The sequence below is a fragment of the Melanaphis sacchari genome, unplaced genomic scaffold, assembly GCF_002803265.2.
Source record: "Melanaphis sacchari strain LSU unplaced genomic scaffold, SCAv2.0 Contig1_pilon_pilon, whole genome shotgun sequence".
Taxonomy (NCBI): domain Eukaryota; kingdom Metazoa; phylum Arthropoda; class Insecta; order Hemiptera; family Aphididae; genus Melanaphis; species Melanaphis sacchari.
The window spans coordinates 1,105,639-1,120,221 of record NW_020270976.1 but is presented as its reverse complement, the minus strand read 5'-3'; the positions used below and the strand labels follow the sequence as shown (position 1 = coordinate 1,120,221).

Here is a 14,583-nt window from a genome sequence, read left to right as displayed (position 1 = left end):
TAATAAATTTTTCTTCTAGAGTATATATGTAAGTTATTAAAAAACAATAGTGATAAAAATAAAATGATAATTATGTATAGTTAAAAATAAAATTTATCTTGACAAAAGGTATATGATTGGAACCGAAAGGTTGGGTATATTTTATTTAGCTTCCAGTGAATTTGATATTTGAAGATATCTTTTTTTCTTTAAATCCCTTGAAATACTATTTAAGCCAAATAATTAAAGACCCGAATGTGTATTCTAATAAATTTAATATTTCAAAATATATTATTTTTGTTGTATCAATTAACTTTTATGACATGATTATTAATGATATTTATAAAAAATATGTCTTACAATGATTGTATTAATATATATAACATAAGAATTATCTACCTTTTTTTTAAGTCAGCCTATTAAATCCACGATTTGCTATTCCATAAAAAAATTATATGATTAATATTTATTATTTATTTATTAATTTCCAGGTGGTATGGAACATTGTTTGTAAATTTTTAGTTCATATAAATTAATTAAATAATATTTACATTTTTTTTTTAAAAAAAAATGTACGTACGCTACATATTTACTTCTCAATATTGTTTGGTAATCAATTAGAATTGTAAAAAAATAATGAATATTGGACGAAGTCTAAATGTACCCATTATAAAATACATTTTAATTAGCTCATCTTATTTGTGGTTATAATTTTATATGTCTGATTTGATCTATTAACGTAATTTAGATAACATGTATGATAAGTTATAACAATTTTGAGCATTAACTTACAATTTTTACCTTAAACAGTTTTTGATCTTTCATATTTTTTTTTTTTTTTGTTTATGTGCATTAAGAATGATGCTTAAATAATAAAATAAATATAGCAACTTTTATTATAATGAATTATGAAATGATTGTGATAGTTGAGTTTTACAAAATAGGAAAAAATATACAATAAATAACCAATAAACACCTAACTTCTTAATACAATATGATTTATTATTTGAAAATAATATCTTGTTTATTAATTATTATTTTTTTTATTATTTTTCAGGTGGTAAGGAATATTGTATAAATATTCTTAGCTTATAGATATTTAAATTTAATTAACTTAATAGTTTAATCAGTAAATTTACATAAGTATTATTTTTTTAAATACATTTTGTTTTAGATGTGATAGGAAATTACATAAAAACCCGAATAGTAGACAGACCATAAATGGTCTAATATTTTTTAACCTTTTGTTTTTAGCAACTGGGGAGTTCTTGTAATATTTAATGAGCTACAATAATATAATATTAGTTTATGAATTAAGATCAAATATTTATTTTTTTTTACTTCTTTCAAAAACTATTACATTTTAAAGTTAGTTTACCACCATTCGCTTATAAATTTATTGGGAGTATTTTTTTCAAAATTTCATCAGGTTTTACAATACTATCATAACTGTTACACACAAATATTTAATTATTTCTCTTAATACTTAAAAATAACTAATGGATTTTTTTTTCTAGTTGAAATCAGTAAGTATTTATTTTTAATATACTTTTATAATTTTATACGATAAAACATTAAATATTAATTTTTCTAAATGTTATATTAAATAAAAGACTTTTGTGTGTTTGCATATTTATAATATAATATTAATGATTAAAATAAACTTATTTGAATAGTAACAATTAATTTTAAAATTCTTAAAAAAAAATAAATACAGATAGCTATTATCAATTTTTAATATTACAGTCGACTCTCAATAATTCGAAGTTGACAGGACTGCTGAAAAACTTCGAATTACCGAGAGTTTGAATTGTTCAGTAGTTCGAAATAACGAGAAAGCAAAGAAAAAATTTTTCTTTTTTATTATTGTACAATGTACATATTAATTATTTCAGTAAATTAGGTGGTACATATTAGAGTTATTTATTGTTTTTAAATTTTAAATGAAACTATATAATAATTATACTATGTAAATTAAATTATTATTATAACCGACCAAACGAAACTAAAATAAAATTACATTTGGCTGACGGGTATCCACGACTTGGCGAATTAAATTACGATTAATATAATATAAGAATATAATTATAAGAGAATAATAAGCTAAATTTTTACACGATTATATAGTAAATTATTAACAAAAAGATTATAAGAATACAGATAAAATACATTTGGTGAATATACTTCGAATTTCCGAGCGTTGAACGAATGGTACTTCGAATTGTCAAGTGTTAGTGGCTAATTTTCCCAAAATTTAATTTTGAACTGCTGAATGTAGAATATTTGAGATCACGTATAGATAAATTATATTCTGTGATCTTATTAGAGAACAAAAACTATAAATACTTTTAAAATATTTACTTCTATTTTTATTTTATTTCAGTTACAGATGGTGAGTAACGATTTTTACATGTTCTTTATTTTTTTTTTTTAATTTAGTTTTTAGTCAACGTGAAGTAACTTTAAAACCACTGCTGATATAATGCAATATTGTTGGCATTTAAAAAATGTGTATTATAAAGTTTATTTTAATCAGAGATATTACTGATATGAGTTTTAAAATTAACTATAAAAACATTGAAAACTTACTTTGATAAATTGTATGTATTTCAAAAATAAGTCTTTATTATTTAAGACACTATAAATAGACGTATTAAATATGAGTTAAATGATAAAATAATTACTCTCCAACGGAAAACTTTTGAACCATTATTTATAATCTATTACTGATAACTGTTTGCACGAATAACTTATTATGAACCTTGTATTAATTGTTCAAATATGTTAAGTTATAAATATATCATCAACAAATTAATTGAAAAAGCGAAAAATCGAAGATATTTTAGTTGCTTAAAAAAAAAACCTCATTATTTTGAAAATTGTATGGTAAAGTAAAAAAATTATAAAATTTGATTAATTCTAACATATATATTTGGTAAAAACACAATTCTCAATTATTTTTCATTTTTTATTACAGCAATAAAAATGTAAAATGTTTGAAAAACGATAAAAATAATCGTTTGATGCATTCTATGATTCAATATGATAGTTTACCAAATATTTTGTAACGCGTTATAATATCATTCTTACAATAGAGATGTGCAAACGATGTTCTAAAAGCTGTTAGTCCTCCTTCTAGTAAATTATTGTAAAAAACTAAATAAATAGTATAATATATTCTGTACAAAGAAAATATTATGATAATAAGTTATTTCTGTTCTTCAATTATTGTATAATTAAGTCATAATGTATAATAGTATTTATTAATTTGTTTATAATTTGTGTTTTAGACAGTTTGAGTAAGTGTATTTTTTTATCTTCATTTTTTCTATCATACAAAATTTTATTATTAAATTTACATGATTTGAGTATCATAAGTTTTATAATCATAACTATTCTCAAATCTTTTTTTATTTACTATGAACCATAAGTATGAAATGTTCAAGTTAGACCTTTTTAAATGTTATTATTTTTTCTAAATTTTAAGCTTGCTTTGGTTTATAATTGAATATTTTAAATGCGTGTTTATATCATTTTAAAATATATATCAATGATTTTATAGTAGGGCTTATGTATAATCATATTTTTTTTTATTTTATTTTAAACGAAATATACAACTATACAATTAAGCACAACAAGTAATAATGATGATGAGGTTTACATAGCATGAAAATAGCACGATGTAGGAGGGCTCCCAATGGAGCTACCTATTTGGATATTAATTAATGGAGTAGGTCTCTAACCCATTTACGTTTAAGTCTTCGTGGGGGGTTGTCAGGGTTATGATGTGAAGCAAGATAACTAATGTTGGAGTTACTTTGAGAGCAAAATTTTCTGTGAAGTTTTTGGTAAGCGGTTATAGTGACTTGGTTTACGAAATTAATTTTTAGATCTGAGTGAAGGGTTTTGTTACTAACATACCTGGGGGGTTTTGTAATAGTGCGAAGGCAGATGGATTGAAATGATTAAATTTTGTATGTTACTTGGAACGGCATTACCCCAAATTTCTATGCCATAATACCATAGAGGAAAGATCAACATTTTGTAAATAAGGATTTTGAGTTTCAAGTTTAATTTTGATCGTAAGAGAGGACGTAGTAAATTAACATAAAACTTGATTTGTACCTAGTGTACAATCAACTAATAACTAGTTGTAATCAACGATTAATGTTTGTCTTGACGATTATGCTATCGCATACAACATATTGTGTACGATGTACCTATTATCGTTATTATTGCCTAATCATATTATTATCATGTTACTCGTATACACGGTAAAGTTTGCAACACACCTATCCGTTTAATAAAACAAAGCGGCTTTTGATATTTATATCTAATTCTATCCAGTTAAGGAGTAGTTGGTTAGCTATTTCCACTACACGAACCGGTCTTAAAGACCTGATACAAATAAAATTTTCTAAGTTATATTTTATAGGTCCTAAAAACTTATGACCTGCGCTCATAAATAACACAATAGAAACGATATTATAGCAACGTATTATAAGGTTTATTTAAATGACTCAATATTAATATAATTACACAATACACTATCACCTGAGTAACCCTGTTCTTGAGGGTAGTATTTGAAGATCACAGGTGTAGCGGAGTACGAGTTGAAGCGATTGAATAAATTATGATTTATCTATAAGGTAGGTTATTTTACCTATAGTAAATCAAATTAAAAATATTACTTAAAAAAACTTGAAATTTCAAAAAAAAAAACGATTAAATATATTCTACTGTCTTATATAATCATATACCGCGAATCCGCGACTGGATGCCTAGATTTAGGTATCCGACGCGTATATCCCGGTTAATTCCAAATGTACCTAAAGTTTAGTTGGTTTTCAAATTATATATTTTCTAGATTGTTTTCATAAATTATTTCAAATTAGTATTTTACTACTTTTGTTGGACGGTCCTGACTCCTGATGGTGGAGACGGGAGGTAAAATAAAACTAACCGACATAATAAAACCAAAATATAAATGTAGGTACCTAGTTAACTAATTAGTTATATACCTTGTATTAGGCTAGTAACACAGTGCACTACATATTTATACAATAATACTCATTTCACGAACAAAATTATTCTATATTGTCATTGTGAAATCCCAGAGATGAGGTTTGGTCGGGTCGTTTTAATCACACAGCAGGCTATTTTTGAAGTTACAGAAACAAATACATTAATCACGTTAATTACCTATTATAAAGCTTAATAGTACAGTGATTACCGATTGAGGATTTTATCTCGATTCATATGGATCGTATCCCTACGTTTACATCATCATGATTCATAGGAATTTAAATTAAAATTTTCAAACGCTGTAGGTACCTAAAAACCGTCTTTTACTTATGGAAATTTAAGCGCTTGAAGCAATTTTTAATCCTCATCGACCCTCGTAATACAAAGGCGTCAGCTATAGTGATTTGTTTTCCACCTTATGCGGTTCAACTGAATCGTATGACGTATATGCATAATTATTAATTTATTACATAAAAGTACAATGAAGTAGGTACAACTTTACTACTATACCTATATATAATACATAGGTATTAGAATCGATCAATCATGAGACATTTTAAATGCCAATTCTATATAGAAGCAACAGCACATGGCACATTAAATACCACTTATATACACTTTATAGCTCTTTTTTAATTAATAAATCTTTTATAATTTATATTGTATATATAGAAATTGTTTTTATTTCATTAAATAATATTATCATTCAATACTTTAAAGTGTAAATTATAAATATAATATAATGTTCTTAGTTGAGATTTAAATAAATAGGTAAATATCATATAGGTTTACATTAATATTATGTTGTTATAATCACATATTTTAACCATTAGGTATTGTGTAATATTTATTTGTGTATTGTATTTAAATTTTTTCCGTAGTTTTCATTATTGTTCCATTTTATTTGTTTATGATATTGTGTATAAACTCTATTTGAATACTGTTTAAACAATATATGTAGGTATTTATTATTGATTATTATATATTTATTTATTATATAGTTATAACTTATATTGTCTATTGACTATTGAGCTACTTATGATATTGATTTCAGAGAAACTATAATCATTAAATTTAAATTATTAATAATTAAGCATATTGGCTCACAGCTATATTATGTAGGTTAATGTACCTAAATAGTTTATACCAATAGAGTAATACGACGCCTATAGGTACATATTAAAATGTAAAACTATTAGGAATTTAAGACTGTAGAAACAACCTTAGCGATTATGATTTTAAATGTATAATGTGTGACATAATATGTTGTTATATTGAATAGGTACCCACATTTTTATAAATTTTAAATGTTCGTCTAATGGTTATATAGTTTATGAAAACAAATAACAATATTAGTATAAAGTATACACTATAAAAACCAGGGCCTAGGAGGTAACTTTATGACTATATAATCATAAAATTAATAATTATAATAATAATAAATTATTACATAACGTTAAACGTTCAACGGTACGTTATAATTTTATGAAAAAAGTAGTAAACTAGTAAATATTAGTTTAACATAGAATTTAATTCAGTATTCACTTTTAAAATGTATAGCTATACTGCTATAGCCACATCGAACTAGGTATCGACACTCAACAGTCAGATTCTAGGTTCACTAAAATATAAGGAATAATAATAAATAGCATTTTAATTATCAGCTGTGTATCAACTGCAGTGTAATTTTAATAGTTAAATTTAATTTAAAAAATGATATTTCAAATTTATTTATTTTTTAAAATTTTAAATTCGTATTACTATAGAGTATTTTCTATAGGTACTTATATGAAGTCGTGAAATATAAATATAATTGTATGGTGTACTGATAATCAATTACCTACGACCTACGTACATCTACAAACCTAAATCTAATTTGTAAATTAAATTAGATGTGAACATATTATTGAGTTGTATTCGAATAAATGCACGTAAGTATTAGTATGTAATACGTATATGCATATCTAAAGATTAAAATATTAAAATATGTAATATAGTATTCACTATTCAGTACGTCGGTCAGGCTTGATCCCAGTACAATAATATTCAATAGGTCCTTCAAGTTCACATACTTCGATTTTTAATTTTCAACAGATGCAAATAAGATTAGTATTAAATACCTATGTTATACTAACATGTGAACGGTTAATTTAATTCGAATAAAAAATTAAAATATTTAAGAACATTTTTATTCGACATTTATTTTTAACATTTTAATCAGATAAAAAACAAACGAACGAGTCTAACTTATTATAGTCACCATAATAATAGATTCTAAACAGAAATAACAAATATTTATCTATTTTATCTTATTTATTACCTACCACGTTCTTTGTTACGATTTACTATAATAAACAGATTAAACATATTTTTCACATAATAATGATAATAAATATTTTCAATATAAGAATTAGCTAAATATAAAAAAAAAAAAAAAATTATTTAACAAAATATTCAAATATATAAAACTCATTGAAAAAATATTTAAGAAAATGCAATTACTTCATTATTTGCGAAAAACATGAATACGTTTTATTTTATTAGGCCTTAAGAGTTAAGGTATTATATAAAGTAATAATTTTTAATCAGAATTAATGAATCTGTATCAACAAAATTATGTATTTAGGTACATAAAAATGTATACTATAATTTATAATTAGGTACCTAGTCAAGTAAAATACTTATATTTATATATAAAGTACAAACTGTAACGATATATATGTTACTGACTCGTCATTTATGCCGCACTCTGTGATTTTGCTTAGGTCAGAAGAACACAGGAACGTAGAGTACGAGTATATACAAGTCATTTTTAATATAGCTAGTTAGTCGAGTTTGGTTCGTGATTAGAGACAACAGCAGTCTCTATATTTTTAAGTAACATTTTTAATTTGATTTACTATAGGTATAATAACCTACCTTATAAATAAATCATAATTTATTCAATCGTTTCAACTTGTACTCCGCTACACCTGTGATCTTCAAAATACTACTCTCAAGAACAGGGTTACTCAGGTGATAGTGTATTGTATAAATGTATAGTTATATTGATATTAGTCTTATAAATAAACCTTGTAATACGTTGCTATAATATTGTTTCTATTGTGTTAGTTTATGAGCGCAGGTCATAAGTTTCTAGGACCTGTAAAATATAACTTAGAAAAGTTTATTTGTATCAATTCAACAACCCGGTTCTCAAGACCGGCTCGTGTAGTGGAAATAGCTAACCAACTACTCCTTAACTGGATAGAATTAGATATAAATATCGACAGCTACTTAGTTTTAATAAACGAGTAGGTGTGTTGCAATACATTTAGGTTTTCAATGAAAATATAAATTAAAATTACTAAAACTAAAACTAAGTAGGTACCTACCTAAAAAACAAGTAAATACCTATGACTAGTAAGTAGGTAGGTATTAAGTAGTATTTTATGTATTATTCATATTTTAATGTTATTATTATTTTAAATATAGATATAGTAGATACCTATATTATTATTATGAATATTTAATTATAACTTAAGCTACGTTTTTTGGTGCATTATTATTTATGAACTTTTCAAAATGTAATATTGTAATACCTATTTATACTCGTAACTCGCTTAACGAATAAAATAGGTATCGCCGAAACCAATATAAAAACATAAATAATGTTCATTTAAGTTTGATATCAAATTATAATAATTAATACGCTAATGCCTAATTAATTCTGATATTAACCTTAACAACAAAAAATTGTTTCAGCTGAACGTGAATTTGCAATTTTGAAGGCGCTACACAAAAGTGAGTCTTTGTTTTACTAACGAACGACATGACAAATTTGTGTTTAATAGTTCTAATTTTGTGTGATAAGTAATAACCTTTCATAATAAAGAAATTGACCAATTATAAAACTTAAACGTATGTAAATAATTATCTGAGCTTTTACGAAGTTATTTTTACAATATTTTAATGCTTAAGAGTTAAGAACACTTTTAAGAATTGTTGAGAAAAATTAAGTTTAAGTACAGATAATTATTATTAATGTCCTAACCTTCAAGTTTAACAATTGATCAATTCGCTTTAATATTTAAACTAAGAAAACAAAATTGGTGCTACTGAAAATGAATTCAAAATAGATATGTTGTACCTTTGTAAGACGATGACAACACATGCATCACAGTGGTGTAGTGGAGCTTATACGCGGATATACGGCGTATACTTACTTCTCGTTTTTCTGTAAGTGCGTATACTTATAGAATAACACATGTAACGCGGGTATAGGAATGCATTTATTTTATAAACCAATTCGATAAATAATATTTAATAATTAATAAATAAAATGTCGAAAAAACCATATCAATTTGACGGTTTCTATAATCAAAACGGTTGCTAATATTAAAGGTATTCATAGTATTTTGGTGAAACCCAAAAGCGCAAATTCATTTTGCACTTTTGTACCTTAGTAGTGTGATAAAAGCGCAAAAATAAATATTATACCCGTTATACTATAAGTTTAACTTTAAAATTATTAATTATTAAATTAAATCATTCATTTTAATTAAATATATATATATTTTTATAATTCAAAAAAACATCAACAATTATAGAGTTCAGTATAAGTTTTTTATGATCGTAACGAATTACGGCGAAAGTTGATAATTATTTAAAATAACTACACAATATATAATATAAACTTATACCTAACTTATAAAATACACTTTATTTTTGTAAAATTTATTTGCGCTTATGATTTATTAAAAAGGTATTTCTTTCGCACTTATGAGCTACAGCCTAGTATTTTTTAGTATAAAATATGACAGTACAAAACTGTAATTAGACCAATACCTATTGTACAGTATAGGTTTACTGAACAGAATTATTTAGATACATTTTGAGAAAACGTATTATATGCACCTAACTGATAAAATGCTAACAGATCTCAAAAAGTTGCACGGATAGAATTAAATGAAGAAAAAGCTAGTCAATGAAAAATGTTATTATTTATTTATTTGTTTATATGTTTTTTTAATTTTCATTTGCTTATTATTTTATAAGCTAAGCATGTTAGATGCCTATATAGATACCAAATTTATTAAATTTGGTATCTAAACATAGTAGCTCAACATACCTGTAGTGATTTCAAAGAGTATGAGATATATTTTATTTTGTATTTCAATATTTTCCTCTAATTTTTTTTTTTTTATTATTTTTATTAATTAATAAAAACATGTATAATTAAAACTTAAAAATCCTATTTGATTATTTCATTATAACTATTTAAAAATGAATATTAATTATTTTCTAGGTAATCATAAAAAATTAAAACGTATAATATGTTTCTAGGAGTATGATTGTAGACTGTAGAGACTCAATTGCGGCATGGTAGTATTAAAATGACATAATGTATCTATGTAATTATAAATATAAAAATAATAATAATGTAGTATATCAAGGTGGTACGGGGGGGCGAAGCCCCCAATGTTTTCACGTCAAGCACATTTAAGGGTATACTCATTAAAAAAATTACGACTTTATGATTGCATGCATGGGTATATAGAGATTAATGTTCTGTCATTTTAAGAATTCTTACAAATTATAAAGCTAAGTTAGCTTACGTAGATACTAAATATACTCACTGACCACTGTATAGACTTTTGTATATCACAATATGCAATTATCGTTTAAAAAATTGTGCCCTCTCCTTCCACACACACACAGCTGTAGTTGTTTTTGGACGTTTGAATTGGTTATTTTTTATTAATAGAATAATACAATAGACTACAAGAAAAATTAGAATTAAAAGAAACAGACACGATTGTAATAAAAATGTTATTGAAAAAAACCACTTTTATTTAAAAAAAAAACATACTTAACAATTTTTCAGAAATTTTGAAAATACAGGGTTGAATCTTTAAAATAGTTAAAACCCTTCCTAGTGTACGCGCTTGAAACGAGTTAAAGGTAGTACAGTTACATAACAGGCTTGTACATATTTTATTACAGTTTGAGTGTACGGTTTTCCGATATTTTTTATACATGTCTCGTGCACACTGTTAGTCATATGGTCCACAGTATTTACTATTTAGTACTTACATATTACAGTTTACAATTTATAACAGCTGCAGCTGTTGATCGGGTACGGTGTCTTGTGTTGGTGTGTTTCGTTCCCTCAGCTGCTGACTTTCGAGTGTTGACATAACTCGGAAATCAAAATGTCTTCGAACTAGAACAACTTGTTTGATAAATTACAAACTCTATGTCATAGTTTTTAGTACACCCTGAGACTGTAACCGTGCAGTATTTTTATATTATTATCTTACACTCACATCGTTATCGTTGCTCATAAAGGGCTACATATCTACCTATTACAGGAAAGTTCATATTATATTCTCATTTCCCAGAAACCGAAATCGAAAATGTGATTTGTCAAATGTCTGTGAACTGTAGCGCGTCAGATCGTTGTCACGATACACCAATTTTTTGTCGTCGAAATGGAAATTGTCAATTGGAACTCTCTGCCCAGCCTAGCTCTTCACCAGGTGTTCACCCACCTATCGCCTGAATCCAGAGTGGCCGCTTCATCCACTTGCAAACACTGGAGGACCGCCTTATACCATCCACAGTTCTGGCATAGTCTGGTGTTAGATATATCATCTGCTGGAACTTCGTTTGCTGAAGTCAAGTCCAAAGTAAAGCATGCCAATAAGAATCTAGTGACATTGGTACGTGACATCCACCTTGCATTTGATTCCCGGAGCACACAATGCTTTGAATTAGCTTCGTCTGTTATCAAGGCATTAATGGGCAATCAACTGTTGAGGAACGTTGACATTGAACTCAATCACTGTGAGCTGGCAAAGGATGAAATGTAAGTTATTGGCCATCTTAAAAAGACAAAAATATATAGGGTTTAGAGTTTAAAACTCTTTTTACTTTTTTATTTACCACAAAATTTAATCAGATTTCAGTACAGGTGGTCAATTCAAAACTATTTTGAGTTTGCCATTCTCAATGTTGTGCAGAAAGGAAATATTGAAGGATTTAGTTTTGGATATTTTATGTTTTACTATTGGAATGCTTTGATTCATATGCTATCTAAGTACAGTTGTGATAGCTTACAACGTTTGGAACTAGCTGGATTGGGACCATCAGTTTTTAATGAAGAGAGCAAAACAACATGTTTTAACTCTACTTTTGATAGTATGTCGTCACTAATCAATTTAAAGGTCAGTTATTTTATTCTTCTCCCAAATTAATTGTATTTTATTCATCTAATAATGATAATAATAATAAAAATAAATTTTTTTTAGAAATTAAGTTTAGACCTAAATTCCAATACGTGCAAATTGCTTCCAGCATTGTGTTCAATGTCTCAATTGGAAATCCTTGTTTTACATGTTCATAACGAGTTGGATATAGATATAAGTGATGATATCTGGGCAGATATTAAAAAATATTGGTAATTATTGACATGATGTATTTATAATTGTTCATGTTATATCTAACTATTATCAAGTACAATTAAATGTAATTATTATTATAGCCCTAAACTTGAATTAAGATTGACAATAATCAACTGTCATATTGTTGCTAAGCACCTTCATACTAAGTTACTTCGTCCATCGATGCCATTAACACATCTCAAAGTTCTTTTTTGTAATGTGGTAAGTTAATTATGCTACATTTTTTTTAAATATTATTATAATAATTATTAACTATTAGAAATTTAAATATAATGAAGTTATTTATTATATGTTATAAATCCATAGATAAATATTGAAGCATTACATAGATTAGTGGACTATAGAAATACATTTCAATCATTAATTTGGGTTGATGAACAATCAATGAACCCTACTGGCTTACTTAGAGGACATTGGCATTTTGAACCATCTGCAGACGACATTGAAACTAATCCGTTGATTATATTATCGTGGGTTTGCAGCAAAATCACAGAACTTGTTGTATTGGGTATATTTGTAAAATTATCAGTATAATAGTTTATAATAATATAATTTAATGATATTTCAAGTTTTACATTTACAAATTGTGACAAAATATTTAGATTAAAATTTAAATCTTAATCAAAATTGCATACTAAAGATATGTATTTAGTACTTCTAACTTTTCATTTAAATTGTTATAAAAATGTTGTCATTAAAATGTAGTAAATAATAATCAATTATTTTAGGATATTTTATTGAACCAGTGGACGTATGTGGAATTGCAAGACTGAGAGGTTCTAATTTAAAAAGGTATGAATTATTGGAAGAAGATATTTGCTTTCATCAACCACAAAGCGAAATGATTTATGATGAAATTGTTTTAGTGAGTATTTTAAATTCAACTATTAATGTTTAATTATTTAAATTTTAAGGTTTAGTAATAAATATTAATGGTATCAGTACTTTAAGGTTTATGTGTAATATAAAAATCCATCTGTGTTTGTAGTATCATTTTAGTTGTTAATTTTACAAAATGTTTGATCAAATGTTGAACAGATTAAATGATTTATATATTTTTTTTTTTTAATAAAAATTTTAAAGTATTATTTATTTTATAATATAATATTTTTTTTGAAGACAATTTGTTCTGTTGTTTCAAAATATGTCTTCTTTTATAAAAATTTTCTATTAAATCATTTATTTCTATCTTACAACTTGCACAGATGTATAAAGGGCTAGTTGTATTTTATTTTTGTGACAAATAATTAATATTATACCACAACATATTATAGCTATAATATTTTTCAAGTTTTTTTAATAATATACCATAAATATTATAAACTACATACTTTTAAATTATTTAAACTACTAAAATTGAACTATTAAAAATATCTTTTAGTAAAACACAGATTATAGTATTCTTTAATAATGTCTGTTTTAATAGATTATGATCTCTTAGTATTAACTATAGTTCGTTCCAAATAAGATGACTTTCGTTCGCATACGGTGGCAATGGCTAACGAGTCGCAGGCCAAACACGTCAGTTAGGAAGCACGACGCGGCGACCGGTTTCGCAATGCAGGTGGTGGCAAGCGATCTACTCCAATTCAAACTGAACATAATTCAGTTGTTTGCACACAAGTCATCTTATTTGGAACAGAGTATATGTATTAATGAGCAATTCCACTACATTACACATGATAAAACCAAAAAGTTTGGTCTAAAATTGACAAATTTTGCTTTTGTGTTATAAAAGAGAAAAAGATCATTATTATTAAAGTATTGACTTTAATATGTTTGTTGATTAAATGTATTTATTAGCTTATTAGACAAAAAAAATATTCTTATCTGGCATAAATGGGGAAATATGTCTTGCATATTTTATGAAGACTTTATTTATGTTAAATACTAGTTGTATTATAAAAAAAATTAAAAAACTGTATTTTCTAATTGCTTTCAGGATGTATCAAATTGGATGGAAACAAATTGGAAACCTTTGAATAAAAATAATTTATTTGTAAGTCATTCACATTATATATTGCAGTGTATTTCAAAAGATTTAACAACAGTCAATAAAACTAGACATTAATTAATATTTACCACAAAAATAACTTAAAATATCAATTTTAAATCTTTAAATTACATAATATTT

General features: G+C 25.4%; 1 protein-coding gene across 1 annotated transcript; it reads left to right on the top strand.

Moving 5' to 3' along the window:
• The first annotated feature begins 11,116 nt into the window (after window positions 1-11,116).
• Window positions 11,117-14,583, top strand: LOC112593178 (F-box only protein 33). The gene is made up of 7 exons (XM_025337513.1): window positions 11,117-11,854; window positions 11,948-12,212; window positions 12,297-12,445; window positions 12,530-12,650; window positions 12,756-12,957; window positions 13,178-13,314; window positions 14,392-14,583. Exons 1-7 carry the CDS (start codon window positions 11,478-11,480, stop codon window positions 14,518-14,520), a joined length of 1,380 nt encoding a protein of 459 aa, XP_025193298.1. The 5' UTR covers window positions 11,117-11,477; the 3' UTR covers window positions 14,521-14,583.

What these genes read in the sequence shown, in the direction of transcription:
- LOC112593178 (XM_025337513.1), top strand. Translation starts at nt 11,478, where the DNA reads ATGGAAATTGTCAATTGGAACTCTCTGCCCAGCCTAGCTCTTCACCAG. An exon ending in GAGCTGGCAAAGGATGAAAT is followed by an intron (nt 11,855 to 11,947) that starts GTAAGTTATTGG and finishes AAATTTAATCAG; the next exon opens with ATTTCAGTACAGGTGGTCAA. An exon ending in CACAGAACTTGTTGTATTGG is followed by an intron (nt 12,958 to 13,177) that starts GTATATTTGTAA and finishes CAATTATTTTAG; the next exon opens with GATATTTTATTGAACCAGTG.